We start from the raw sequence: 13751 nt of genomic DNA, 5'->3' as shown, positions 1-13751 counted from the left end.
TTGAGTTTCTTCAAACATTATGCTGATTTTTAGATTCATAATCTTTATTCTCGCACTCAAATATTTTAATTTAAACACAACATATCATGCCTTACTGCGAGAAATGTAACTATTTGTTATGATTAATTATCATGGTTAAAAGCAAAAGATCGTGATGGATACTAATTAGTTATGGTTGTGCAACAGTTATTAGCCGTTATTTTTGCACGCGAGCCTAAAATATTTTTTTTTCGGTAAATATAATTTTCATAAATAGGAAAAGATATAGTGCAACAATCATGAAACACGTAGTGTTTCCCTCGACAGGTCAAGGGAAACACTACAATCTATAAAGTGCATGTGTACTAACAGAGCTAGTTAAGATAATGCTAAGTATACGCTGTCTAACATCCTCCACAATTAAGCCAGCTACAATATTCGGGTTCCGCTCAATATGCCCGAATCGTCTAAAATTTCTCTCTCTCCATATATGTTAAATACAGGCACCAAATAATGCGCGATAGGTCACATTGACAATATGTTTACCCCTCCACCTCTTTGCAGCCCACTCAACATTCGTCATCCAATCTCTATTAGACCATGCAAAGCGTACAACTCATCTAATAGCGTGAAGGCATCGACGACTGTATCGATATTCGGAAGAATAGGTGTGTGTGTGTGTCTCTACCTCATCCTCATCACATAATACACATCTACCTAAGTAAGATAACCATGGTTTATTCTTCATAGGTAGTTTCTCCAATATAGCAAGTCATAAGATAAACATGTGGCGATGTATCTTCAAAGCTCCCGAAAGTAGTGAAGCCCAACCTACTGTCGGGCCTAGTGGATCAAATAATCGGTATAGAGCCTGGGTTGTAGGGATTCCACAGGCAAATCTCCAAACAATTCGATCATTATCCCCATGAACCGATGGAAGCGTGTGAGTCTTCTCCAAGTACTCTATGTCAGTAATGAGATGCCACTGCCACCGAGCTTAAAATATTTGATACAGCTAAAACCGCGGGAAATACTTTGGCCATAGACAAAACTGCAGCAAATTTTATACCAACATGGTTCAAAACTTCACATTAATTTTATCTGACCATGGTAGATAATATTAATTTATTAATAATTTTTAAATCGTAATAATTTTTAATATAGGAAATCGTAATAGTTTTACTCTAAAAAATAATTAATTCTTTTGTAGTGCGAAGAACTTTCGGGTCAGCTTGTAAGGACGACAAGAAATTAGTTAAACCATGCATGGCATTTTTCAGGCATCAACTAGTGACTGCTCCTAATACGAGGAAATGATAAGCGGCTCATAATCAAATAAACTTATGTACTAGATTAGGCGACAGATAGAATCATCCATACTGCTATCTCCATATTGCATATCTTGTCAGAAATAATGTCTGACGGATTGTAAACGTGTGCAGAATATATGGAAAAAAAAAAAAAAGAAAACAATTGCCAGATACAGAATTTTGAAATTCATACAAAAACCAAATCTTACCATTACAGACAGACAAACATTCTGCAGTTTACCAGGATATCAATCAAACCAGAAACTGACAGCAATCTCGGCAACAGGTTTGTTTTAATTGTGAAGCAAACACACATAGCAATAACTAACAAAGACTAAGAAAATGGACTACTGATGATACACACACACAAAAACAGGAAAAGAGTTCCCATCTCCCGGTTTTTTTTCTGCCATTACGTACATACGTTTACCAATACAGGTACATCACAACGTTAACTTCCTAATGTTGAGGTTCAGCTCATCCTTATGAGACGTCGGTGCAGCAGCGCCTGCAGCTTGGGATGGTTGCAGCTGCCGCAACGCAGCCATTGATGCCGGCTGAGGCACTAAATTAGTCCCACAGGTCGGTAAAGCCCCACGACCGTTGGATAGATAAACGTTACTACTCTGGCTCGAGAAATTCACCACCGGAACCCAAGAAACCGTAGGCACAACAACTTGTGCTGGAAATCCTTGAGCAAAGCTCGACACTCGCGGCTGGACATTATCATGATCAACATGCTAAACACATTAAACATAGATGTTTTCTTCTGTACAAGTCGATTTCAAGGACAGATGAGATCAAACGTACCGTGTATAGGACATTACAGAAGTCAGGTATTCCACGTCTTTTCATCGGTGAAAGAGGGGGGCGTTCGGAAGTGGCACCAGGAGCAACCATGCTAGCCTGTTAGAACATTGAAATGGTTAAGTTGTAACATATGTTTACCCAAACTGAGTCATGGGATTAGCTCTCACCTGTCCTTTCACTTCACCAGTTTTCTTTGAAGTATTAACCTGAACAATCACAAATCAATTGTTGTATGTATGGTCGAACCAATGATAGATGTAATATTTGAGTTGGTAGATAATTAACAGAGACTTACTGCTATATGTGAACCTTGTTCAGGTGGCCTATTAGACTGTGAACCTAGAGTGACTTGGGATGGTCGATTCTGCGAATTAACATGCACTAAGTTTATCAGCGAATTGCATCCAAAAGATCTCCCGGTTTGTATTATGAGTTGATTTACCGTATGGTTGTTGAGAGGAATGTCGAAAACACTTGCACGGCGTCTTTTCCTTTCGGTTGCAGCCATTCGGATGAAATACTTCTGTGCATGACTAGCAACTTGAGAAGAGTTCCTTGACGGAACAAAATTGCTTGCGATTCCTTTCCAGTCGCCTTTCCCAAGCTTCTCCAACCCCACCAAGAATGATCTGTGCTCATCCTCAGACCAAGGCTTGCCTGATATAAATTAGAAAACCCCAATGTTATTTATGTGTCGAAATTGAAAAGGCTAGCAATAACATATAACATTGGATTCAGCGGAACAAAGAGAAGATTGGAAACAAAAAATTTAACATTCAAGATTCTCTAGCAAAATTTGAAGTGGAAGGAACTTAATTCCTTAAAAAACAGACATTAAAAGAAGCAGATCTTTACACATCCGAAAGAATTAGACCACGTCTTACGCGCCTTTAAAGCGCAAACGGAAACAAAGAAACAAAGAAATAAACACGAAGAATCTTGTAATGAATTAAATCAAAACCTTTCTTTCTCTCATGGGATTTGGAGGATTGGTTAACCAATCCATCAGAAAGGTATCCGGAACCCTCGCCCGTCGCATTCTCAGGGTTGCACGCCTGGAGATTTCCCAGACTCTTGCTCTTTCTGATGCTGGAATCCCCGCTGTTGTCGGCTGCCGAAACTGCAATCTTCACGCCGAACAACTTGAACCCGGTGCACCCTTTGCTGCACGTCCTGGAGTTGTGGCCGTTGTGCCCGCAATGGGAACACTTCCTCCCACACTCGTTAGGCATCTTCTCGGATCTGTCTCTGTATGAACGTTGCTTTCTCTCTCTATACGTATAGATTGACAGATAGATTTAGAAAGAGAAACAGACGCTGATTCTGATGTGTAGAGACGAAGAACATGCCTGGAGGACGAGGGATTATGGCACTGTCAATACGTAAAATATATACATGTTAAATGAATTAATTACAAAGATTCGGGTTCGTGGAATTGGGTTGACGGCCCATTGTTACTTAATTATTACCTGTATTATTTGGTTTTTATCTCTTTTGGGTAATTAATTATGTTTGGAAATTATCATGAGTATAGTCCTATATTATCCTAACCTATATCATCGGCAATCTAGGTGATTAGATACTCAATCTACATCTAAAAAATTTTATTTCTAAATATATTAGATTTGGGATACATCCATTTAAATTAACTGGGATTAAAGCAAAAAATATGGTAATTTAATTATATTGGAAGTGAGATGAAAATATTATCAGAGATTGAAGGAAAAAAAAATTTGTAATTCACATTTTATTGACCTAAAGGTAAATTTGAAGTTAAAAAATTCTTAACATATATTGGAATATATTTGTAAATTTCACCCATGGATGTGTGAATGGTAAGTTACGTCAGATTATTTGAACACACGTCCAGTACGAGACAACTGGATGGAGACAATTAAAATAAATAAACGATATAATTTAGTGTGCAGACAGCTTGACGAAAATTAAAATGAATCATTTTAAAAATATAACATAGTATGGAGACAACCAGACTGACACTATAAGTTTTTATTGTTGTATTTATGGATTTTGAGGATTGTGAAGTTACAGCTAATGTTTTTTCAAATTTTTGGTGGGTTGGTTTCCGTTTTTGTGTTATAGTTAGGTAAAGGCCGAAGGTGGTATTGCGGTAGCTGACGCGTACCAATGATGAACTGGCTAATTCTTTTATGGGATAAGTATTATAATTAATCAAGATCTTATCTATAATAAGAATGGTCTTGTTAAGGGAAATGAGAAATTTTCATTTAAATTTGATAAAATTCATTGTGATTTGAAATAAATAAAAAAGTATCATAGTTGAAAAGAGAATTTTCAACTTACCCTAAGGGAGAGTGAATTAGTGGAAGAAGCATTGGTTTATTGGACAAGATTAATGAAGTCCAGAACTCTACTAGTATGGGGCATTGAGTTCAACTGCATGAGCAATTTCTTTTACTTATATTAATTCGTTTTGTTTTAATATAATAGTGAATTTTGCTAAACATCTATATTTTGATGTGCAATGCATCTTCACGTGCTCCGTCCGTTAATAATTTAATAAAAATGATTAATGGAACATAAATTACAAAATTTTTGGACTTATGTGATTAAATTTGTTGAGTTGTAAAATAATAGGACCAATTACAAATGGGGTAATTTATTGGGCGTAAATTGCAACTTTCCCTGTAGATGGAAAATGGGAAATGGGGGTATGACTTTATACCAAAAAAGTTTACATGACTCATGTTTAATGGGCCCAATTTCACATATTAGCTGTCGCCTGTGTCCTCCTTACCTGTTTTCAAATAATAGGATTTATTAATGTTACAGAAGTTGGGTCACTTTCTAGTAATGTACACGTCCGCATAAGTCATACTAAAATATTTTTTTTTTGTGTGTATATTTTTATATCATTATTTTTTGGAAGTAATTATAATGAATTGGTTGGTTTAGCCCATAAAAAAAAGTTACTTAAATTAAATAGGATTTTAGTTATTTTAGCCCATTAAAAAGGTAAGTTACAATTACCTCTTTTGAAATTTATTATTCGTAAATATCTTCTCATTATTTAAAAAATTATAAATATACCTCAAATTCTAACGTCCATTTAACAACGAGTTCATTCCGTTAGCCTCTATTTTATTTTTATCTGTTGATTAGAGTAATTTTTTCTCATATTGATCTAACTTGTTGATTAAAAAAAAATAAGTACTTGAGAGCTAAGGGAAAGCAAATGGTGAATGACGGAAAAAATTATAATTTACATTCCAAAATTTACCCATCATTTATGATTTTCTCATTCCGTTGACAATTTAACGAAAATGGATAACGGAATGTAAATTGTAATTTTTTTGAATTTATTGAACTAAATCTAACAATAGAACCAAAATCACAAATAGACTAAATTATGGACCGTAAATTCTATTTTTTTCATTTTAAAGGGTGCATGGATTAGGGTTCAATCCTTTTTTTTTTTTTTTATAGCAAATATGTAAAACCTTTGTCCAATGCGTCATGTCACCATGCCGCCTCACTAATTCTGATGCAAGTCAGAAAAATTCTCAATTTAAACATAACGCAGATGGTAATTTTCCGGCAAAATCAGACAACATGATTTACAATAAAAATTGATATTAGTAAAGCAGTGATAATTGTGATGACCAAAATTAATTGCGGACAAATTAAATTAAAGGACGGATTTTTTCCCCTTTTAATAATTCTTTTAGAAAAAATTTTAGTTACAAACATATTTATGCTCTATATATTACTGAATATAAAAATGAGATCGAGAAGAATGAAAATATGAAAAAATTCAAATTCTATCTAAACATATATATATAAGTGTAGAAGTTTTAATAGTATTTAAGAATATTTTTGAAAGAGTTTGAAAATTTTCTCACCACACTATTAAGATTATTTTTTACCGTCCACTTGGAGGAGACCAAATGTATATATATAGTATAGAAGTTCATTTTTAAAAATAAAGTTGCTGTATCATATTTTCAATTAAAATTTTCTTATTAAATTTTTTTCTTATTTATCCTTTTTCTTTCTTCAAATCTACTTATCATCCTACATAAATATTTAAATTCTAAACAAATATATATCTCTGTATTATATAAACACATAATTCAAGCATGGAAAAAAATAAAAAAAGTTAAAATCGAAAATTTAAAAATTAATATATATATATATATGTGTGTGTGTGCGGGCGCAAAATGAATTCATTACAAAGCTAAAAAATATGGGATACATAATTTAAATTGACTGGGATCAAAGCTAAAAAATATGGTAATTTAATTATATTGCGAGTGAGATGAAATAATTATGTAAAGATTGAAGGACAAAAATGTTGTAACTCATATTTCATTGACCTAAACTTAACTTTGAAGTTAAAAAGATTTTTACCATATATTGGAGTATATTCCTAAATTTTGGGTGCATGGGAATTTACGTTAGATTATTTGAACGATATATGATACAGGTGGATGTATGAAGATAATAAAATGAATAATTTTAAACAATATAACTTAGTGTGTGCAGATAGCTAGATGGAAATAATGAAAATGAGCAATATCGAACAATATATCGTAAGGTGCAGACAATTGGACTGACATTATAACTATTTATTATTGCATTTATGGATCCTGAGGATCGAGAATTTACAGCTAATGCTTTTCTAAATTTTTTGATGGTTGATTCCAGTTTTTGTGTTATAGTTAGGTAAAGGCCGAAGGTGGTATTGCGGTTGCTGACGAGTGATGAACTGATTGATTCTTCTAAGGGATAAGTTATATAATTAATTAGGGTCTTATCTGTAATAAGAATAAGTGTTAAGGAAATCGAAAAATTTTCAATAAATTTGAAAAAGCTCACGATGAATTCAAGATAAATAAAAAATATGATAGTTGGTTTACTTGGCCGAGATAAGCCATATTATTTAATTTTGTACTAGATTTTTATTTTACAATATATTAATTAAAAATAATTATACTGATAAAAATAACTTAAATTATGTAAGTTGAACTTTAAAGGTATATTATTAAAATCGCTACATTGATGCAGTTTTATTATATATAGATAATTTGTGTTTAATCTTATAAGTATGCATTCTTGAATTTTTATTATTATAATCACGGTCTAAACATTTTAGTTCTTTTTTTTTTTTTTGTTGAAGTTCACCTTCACCCAGTTAGAAGGGTGAACTCTGAAGAAAAAAAGGTTGAAATTGCAAAACTTAAAAAAATGTAGAACCAAAATACTCCCTATAAAACTAAATGATGAAAACGCTAAACGGCCTAAGTTATAAGACCAAAAATGCAATTAAGCCTTATTATTATGTCCATTTTGGGGTAGACAATAAACCAAAGTGTTTTTTTTTCTTTTTATGTATTATAATCCTTAATAGTATTATCTTTTTGATTGAAAGTATGGTAAATATCAATGTAATTTTTCTAAACGAAGCGAGTTAAATATAGGATAAAAGTCACACAAATTCCGACAACAATTGAACTTATGATTCTACGTACTATCATTAAGAATTAATTTTATACCTGAATGTCATTTCTCTCTCTTACACTATGTATATTCATCTGTGTTTTTGGGTTTTAATCTTCTTAAAGGGATAGCATATTTATTTATTTTTTTATTTCTTTAGAAAAAAATCAAGAGAGATGTACATATATAAATAATTAACAAATTACGTGTTTTGAAGACGGCTTCGTAGTAATAGAGGTTAATAATAAAAGCATATTAGCACAGAAAATACTAAATACATCATGAATTAAAGAATATTAAAAAGAATAGATTATTTTATAGAAGTATTGAAGTTTGTGGATTAAGATTGTAGACAAATATAAAAGTTGAGATACATTTTTTTAAATTTCTATATATAAGTATAGAAGCTTTTGTAATATTTACAAACATTTTTAAAAGAGTTTTGAAGGGATTCTTACTACACTACTAAGATTAATCTTTTACCATTCATTTGAGGAGCCAAATGTATAAATATTGAGTAGGAGTTAAATTTTAATAATAAAGTTCGGGATCAATATTTTTAATCAAAATTTTCTCATTAACATCTTTTACTTATTTGTTCCTTACCTTATTGTCATACATAAATATTTTTAAGAAAAAGTATTCAAAAAATAAAAATTACAACTCACGTGCAACGATTGTGCATTTTATTAGTACATTCACAAACACATATATACTAGCGGGGGAGGGGAGCGATTGCAGTTTTCGATAATTTGGTAACTGAAAATGATATTGTGGTAGTTGATGTAGTTGAAAATTTGAATTAATGATAAAGTGGTTGATTTTTTTCTAAGGACAAGTGATATACTTAAAATTTTATACGCAATACGAATATGTTAAGTGAATTGAAAAATTTTCTGTAAAAGTTGATAAAGCCCATATTATATGATTTGAGAGAATGGATCAACTTACCCTAACTATCTTATTGACAAGTTTGAAGTTTCAAAACTCTATAAGCATTGGGTATTGAAAGAATGTTTAGATATAGTAGTTTAGCTTAAGTGTTTATCAACTATTTTGCTAAAAGATCAAAAAAAGTGTTTTTTTTTTATTTATTTACAAGCCACTAAAAGAAACAAATCTTTTCACATATGAAAAAATCAAACATCCTCCGTGTCACCTTAAAACACAAATAAGAATCAAAACAAACAAAGAAACAAAGTAATAATCATGAAAAATTTTGTATTGAATCAAATTAATACTTCACTTTCTCTAGTGCGATTTGGAGGACTGATTAACCAATCCATAGGACAAGTACCTGCAACCCTCGTCCTGCGCATTCTAAGTGTTGCATGCCTACAAATTTCCCAAACTCTTGCTCTTTCTGATGCTGGAATCGCCGCACGGCCAAAACATTGATCTACATGCCAAACACCTTGGATCCGGTTGCCCTTTGTTGCACGCCCTTGAGTTATGGCCATTGTGCCCCCAATGGGAACACTTCCTCCCACACTTAGGCATCTACCAGAATCTGTTTGTGTGATATTCATAGATTTTTGTATATAATTGAGAGATTAATTAGAATTATTGAGAAATTTTAAACTTAATTATTAAAAAAACTAAAAATGAAAATTTGAATATATCAAAACTGAAAGGGACTAAATTAAAGCTTTATAAAAAGGTCAAATTGTATATATTTAGAATTAAGGATCTAAAATATAATTCTTATAAAAGTGAAGAGAAGAAGGTTGAAGAAACTAACATGGCCACTACTTTCTTCAGACATTCTTAACAAATGAAAGTAGAGAGAAAAGCACAATATCAAACAATAGTGTAAAGTGCATTTATAGCACCTGGAAGCCAACCACAATTCTAATTTTCTGTCAGCTTGTTTTTATGCACGATATCGAGTTAGTCTAAGATGATACGAAGTGAAATAAAATCTAGTAAACAATCCATTTTATGACCAAATAAATCGTTTTATGACCAAATTATCATTTTACATCTTTATACGTTAATATATGTGATAAGATATATTTTCATCGTTATAAGGGTAGTTTATTCACAAAAAAATTGTTTGACCTACAATTAGGCAATAACAAGTGAACCGAAGGTAAATATAGATTTTCATTCTATTTTTTTTAATGTAAAAAAATTCAGTGAATTTTAACTAACAGATGGATCTATTTGTTAGATAGAAGTAAATCTCGTATAGTGGATATAAGTTTTCAAACTACAGAGGTCTATGTGTGATTATAACCAACCTCAGGAGATAGGAGTATAATTATCCCTAATTACATACTGATTTATTGTTTGAAAAATTACAAGTACCCCCTACAATTACAGATATTCTAATAAATAACCCCTCGTAACAGCTTATTATAGGGAGTATTTATAATTTTTCAAATAACAAAAAGATATTTGTAATTAAAACAAACCTAAAGGGAGCTTATTGTAATTTATATAGGGTAAAGTGGAAAACATTAGGGTAAACTTGATATACAATAAGGCTTCTTTCTTTTTATTGACAACTATACTTTTGTACACATACAAATTACAATATCTAAACATTTATACTTGAAATGTTGATGTACTGAAAACATTTCTTTCAAATGCTACTTAGACCGAGGAGTCCCATTTTCCCAAAGTATTACGCTTCTGTACTTAAATCTTGTATAGCTCGAAAAGCCATAGAACCTGGGAAGCAACTCCATGCGCAGTTATGGGTTAGTGGCATCGTGTTAAATAACGTTAATTTGGCTACGAAACTGATTAATCTTTACAGCGTTTGTGGCACTTTAACATATGCCCATTATCTGTTTGATAGAATTCCCAACACGAATATTTTCCTTTGGAACATTTTGATCCGTGGGTATGCGTGGAACGGACCGTGCGAGGCTGCAATTTCTTTGTACTATCAACTTCTTGGACATGGGCTTGTTCCTGACAATTTCACGTTTCCGTTTGTGCTCAAAGCGTGCTCGGGCCTTTCGGCGATCAATGTGGGAAGGGAAATCCATGATGAACTGAGGAAAACAGGGTGGGAGATGGATGTATTTGTGGGTGCTGCGCTTATTGATATGTATGCAAAGTGTGGTAGTGTTACTGAATCCCGTCGGGTGTTCGATAAGATTGTAAATAGAGATGTAGTGTTGTGGAATTCAATGCTTGCTGCTTATTCTCAAAATGGGCACCCGGAAGAGTGTTTGAAACTATGCAGCGAGATGGTATTGGGGGATTTTAGGCCTACTGAAGCTACCTTAGTGACGACTATAGCCGCTTCTGCTGATTCAGCGGCAGTTATTCAAGGACGAGAGCTTCACGGGTATAGCTGGAGACTCGGATTTGAGTTAAACGACAAGGTTAAGACTGGGCTTGTGGATATGTATGCTAAGAGTGGCAATGTGAGGGCTGCAAGGGTCTTGTTCGAGGAATTAATGGAAAAGAGGCTGGTTTCTTGGAATGCAATGATTACAGGTTATGGGATGCATGGTCATGCTTATGAAGCACTTGATTTGTTTACTCAAATGGCTGAATATGTTCAGCCTGATCACATTACTTTTGTAGGGGTTCTATCGGCTTGTAACCATGGAGGACTGCTAGATAAAGGGCAGATGTACTTTGACTTGATGATTAACGATTATCGCATAGAACCAACTGTTCAGCATTATACCTGCATGGTTGATCTCCTCGGCCATTTTAACCGGTTGGATGAGGCCTATCGTCTAATAACAAACATGAAGGTAATGCCGGATTCTGGTGTCTGGGGTGCTTTGCTTAATTCATGCAAGATCCACGGAAACGTGGAGTTGGGCGAGCTTGCACTGGAAAGACTAATTGAGCTTCAACCAGATGATGCTGGAAATTATGTGATTTTATCCAATATCTACGCCCAAGCTGGGAAATGGGAAGGAGTTGCAAAGCTCAGAAATCTAATGACTGAACGGAAGCTCAGAAAAAGCATTGCTTGCAGTTGGATTGAGGTTAAAAGCAATATCCATGCATTTGTATCTGCGGATACTTCTCATCCTATGTCTGGTCAGATATATGCAGAGTTAAGCGAACTGGGAGATTTACTTGGAGAAGCTGGGTATATTCCAAATACTTCACCAGTTTTCTATGATGTGGAGAACGACGACAAGATGAAAATGGTGAGCAGTCACAGTGAAAGGCTAGCTATTGCCTATGGACTAATTAGTACTCCCCCGGGGACCAAGATTCTAGTAACCAAAAACCTCCGCGTCTGTGAGGACTGCCATGTTGCAATCAAGCTTATATCAAAAATTAAAGAGAGGGAAATCACCATCAGAGATGTGAACCGCTATCATCATTTCAAAGATGGCGTGTGTTCTTGTGGTGATTATTGGTAAATGATTTGGGATGCAAGTGTTACCATCTCCGAGATGACAACATTTAGAAAAGAATTAACTAAGCGCAGAGACTTTCTTGAAAAGAATCCATCTGAAGAGAACAAGCCATCAGCAACACAAATTTTGTGCCTCACCTCCACAGAACTCTTCTGTGAATTGTGATGACCAAAACTGAGACTTGTTCTTCAAGGGTAACCGCGATGCTCCGTGAAGACTAATTTGGAACGCAGCAGGCAACAGTGCATGCTTAGATGTAAGTTGACCGTACCGATAGCTGCTCGCGCTTGCAAAAGGACTCTTGAATTGTGACAGACCTGAGGCACAACGCCAAGGCCAAATTGACAGTCTTCATGGAAGTCGCTTAGTAACCATGTCGGAAAAGAGCTCTGTTCCGAGAGGGTCAGGAATTTGCAGGTTGGATACAGACGCATCGATTTTGTTAATGTGTCGAAAACTCTTATTTCAAGGAAACGTGATATAGTGTATTGCAAGAACTACTTCACCCCCACCGACTATGGTAATCAACAAAACAAGCCGACCCAAATCCTGATTTCAGATTTACGTTTCAGCTCTCCTTGTTGTTTGTGCGTATGCTACTTCTGTTCTCCGATTGTCTTCTTCTGTGTTAACATTTGTAAAAAATTATAGAAAAATTCTAATCCAAACTCCATAAACATATGACAGTGTTCCTCAGATTCTTGCATCATTGGGATAGAGAATCTTGGTGCAATACATTTGGCAGATAATTTTTGAAAAGTAAAACAAATTACCCAAGAGTATATTGCTCATTTTTCTTAGCATATACTTTTTTGTTTTTCTCTTTTTCCAATATTTCCAATATCACAGGAGCTAACATGCATTTTAGCCCCCAACAAATTCAATGTCCATAAAGATTGGATCCCTTCCAGCTCTGTAATTGAGAGACAACATTTGAAAATGACTTGTTTATTGATAACATAATGTACTAAAAGACCATATATACCAAAGACATCAAAATCAAGAACAAATATTAACTTCGAAAAACAAATTGAAAGCTTATCATCTCCAACGCCCTCCGAATGTCGCCAAATAATCAGCACTCTGAACCAGACATCAAACCAACTAGCGAAGGGCCACACAGTTTAAGATTTTCATACAACAGAAACAGAGCTCAAGAAGTTTGAGACCCCGCAACAGGCTGCTGCGAGAACTGCTCTGCCCTATCCTTCATCTCTCGCGCCTTGCTCGCCAGCTTCGTCTTTGCCGATTCCAGCTGATCCGCCCCCGGCGGGTGTTTCCCCGTCAGATATCTGTAAATCCACGACAGCACACTCAGCGCCGCCACGCCGAAGCCTCCGGATGCCAGAAAACCCGCACCCAGCAAGAAAATGGTTATGACCGCCGGCACCAGAACGGGGCTAAAGATCACAAGCAGCGGAGTGGCGATGGTGAGCGCAATAACAGTCCCGGCTAAAGTGAGGCCAGAGAGGACGAGAAGCGAGCCTCCGGCTGTCACGGCGGTGGCCGCCTTCACTACCCGCTGGGCGCGCGGCTGCAGCTGCAGGTGAGGCGCCCTGGTCTGCTGTTGTAAGGGGGGGGGGGGGGGGGGGGGGGTGGGGTGGGGTGGGGGGGGGGTCACGTGTTGCAGAGAATAGCATGCAAAGGTTGCATGCAGCGCAGAGGGGCTTCTTTGGGGACACGTCTGTTTTGGTCGTATTTGGAGGTGGCCTATGCCTGCCAAGCAACTTTGGATTGTCGAAGACGGGTTCGGGGCCCGGGTCGGGTTATGTTGATTCGACTTGATCCAGTTTGGTTTACAAGTTGGAACTGAATTATATATCCACAT

The 13751-nt window shown here is 35.1% G+C and overlaps 3 protein-coding genes across 3 annotated transcripts; 1 reads left to right on the top strand and 2 right to left on the bottom strand.

The window, feature by feature from the left end:
* LOC105160659 (probable transcription factor At5g61620) lies at positions 1461 to 3456 on the bottom strand. Its single transcript, XM_011078138.2, has 6 exons — positions 3061 to 3456; positions 2542 to 2756; positions 2395 to 2463; positions 2267 to 2305; positions 2100 to 2195; positions 1461 to 2005 (listed from the first exon to the last, which is right to left on the bottom strand). Exons 1-6 carry the CDS (start codon positions 3329 to 3331, stop codon positions 1733 to 1735), a joined length of 963 nt encoding a protein of 320 aa, XP_011076440.1. The 5' UTR covers positions 3332 to 3456; the 3' UTR covers positions 1461 to 1732.
* Positions 10120 to 13061, top strand: LOC105160658 (pentatricopeptide repeat-containing protein At2g27610-like). The gene is made up of 2 exons (XM_011078137.2): positions 10120 to 10282; positions 10384 to 13061. The coding sequence occupies exons 1-2, from the start codon at positions 10269 to 10271 to the stop codon at positions 11924 to 11926; spliced, it is 1557 nt and encodes a 518-aa protein (XP_011076439.1). The 5' UTR covers positions 10120 to 10268; the 3' UTR covers positions 11927 to 13061.
* Positions 12856 to 13751, bottom strand: LOC105160745 (oleosin 1-like). The gene has a single exon (XM_011078224.1). The coding sequence runs from the start codon at positions 13749 to 13751 to the stop codon at positions 13077 to 13079; it is 675 nt and encodes a 224-aa protein (XP_011076526.1). The 3' UTR covers positions 12856 to 13076.

Source organism: Sesamum indicum, linkage group LG4 (assembly GCF_000512975.1).
Source record: "Sesamum indicum cultivar Zhongzhi No. 13 linkage group LG4, S_indicum_v1.0, whole genome shotgun sequence".
Lineage (NCBI taxonomy): Eukaryota > Viridiplantae > Streptophyta > Magnoliopsida > Lamiales > Pedaliaceae > Sesamum > Sesamum indicum.
The sequence above is the reverse complement of the archived record's forward strand: the minus strand, read 5'-3'. Positions and strand labels throughout refer to the sequence as shown.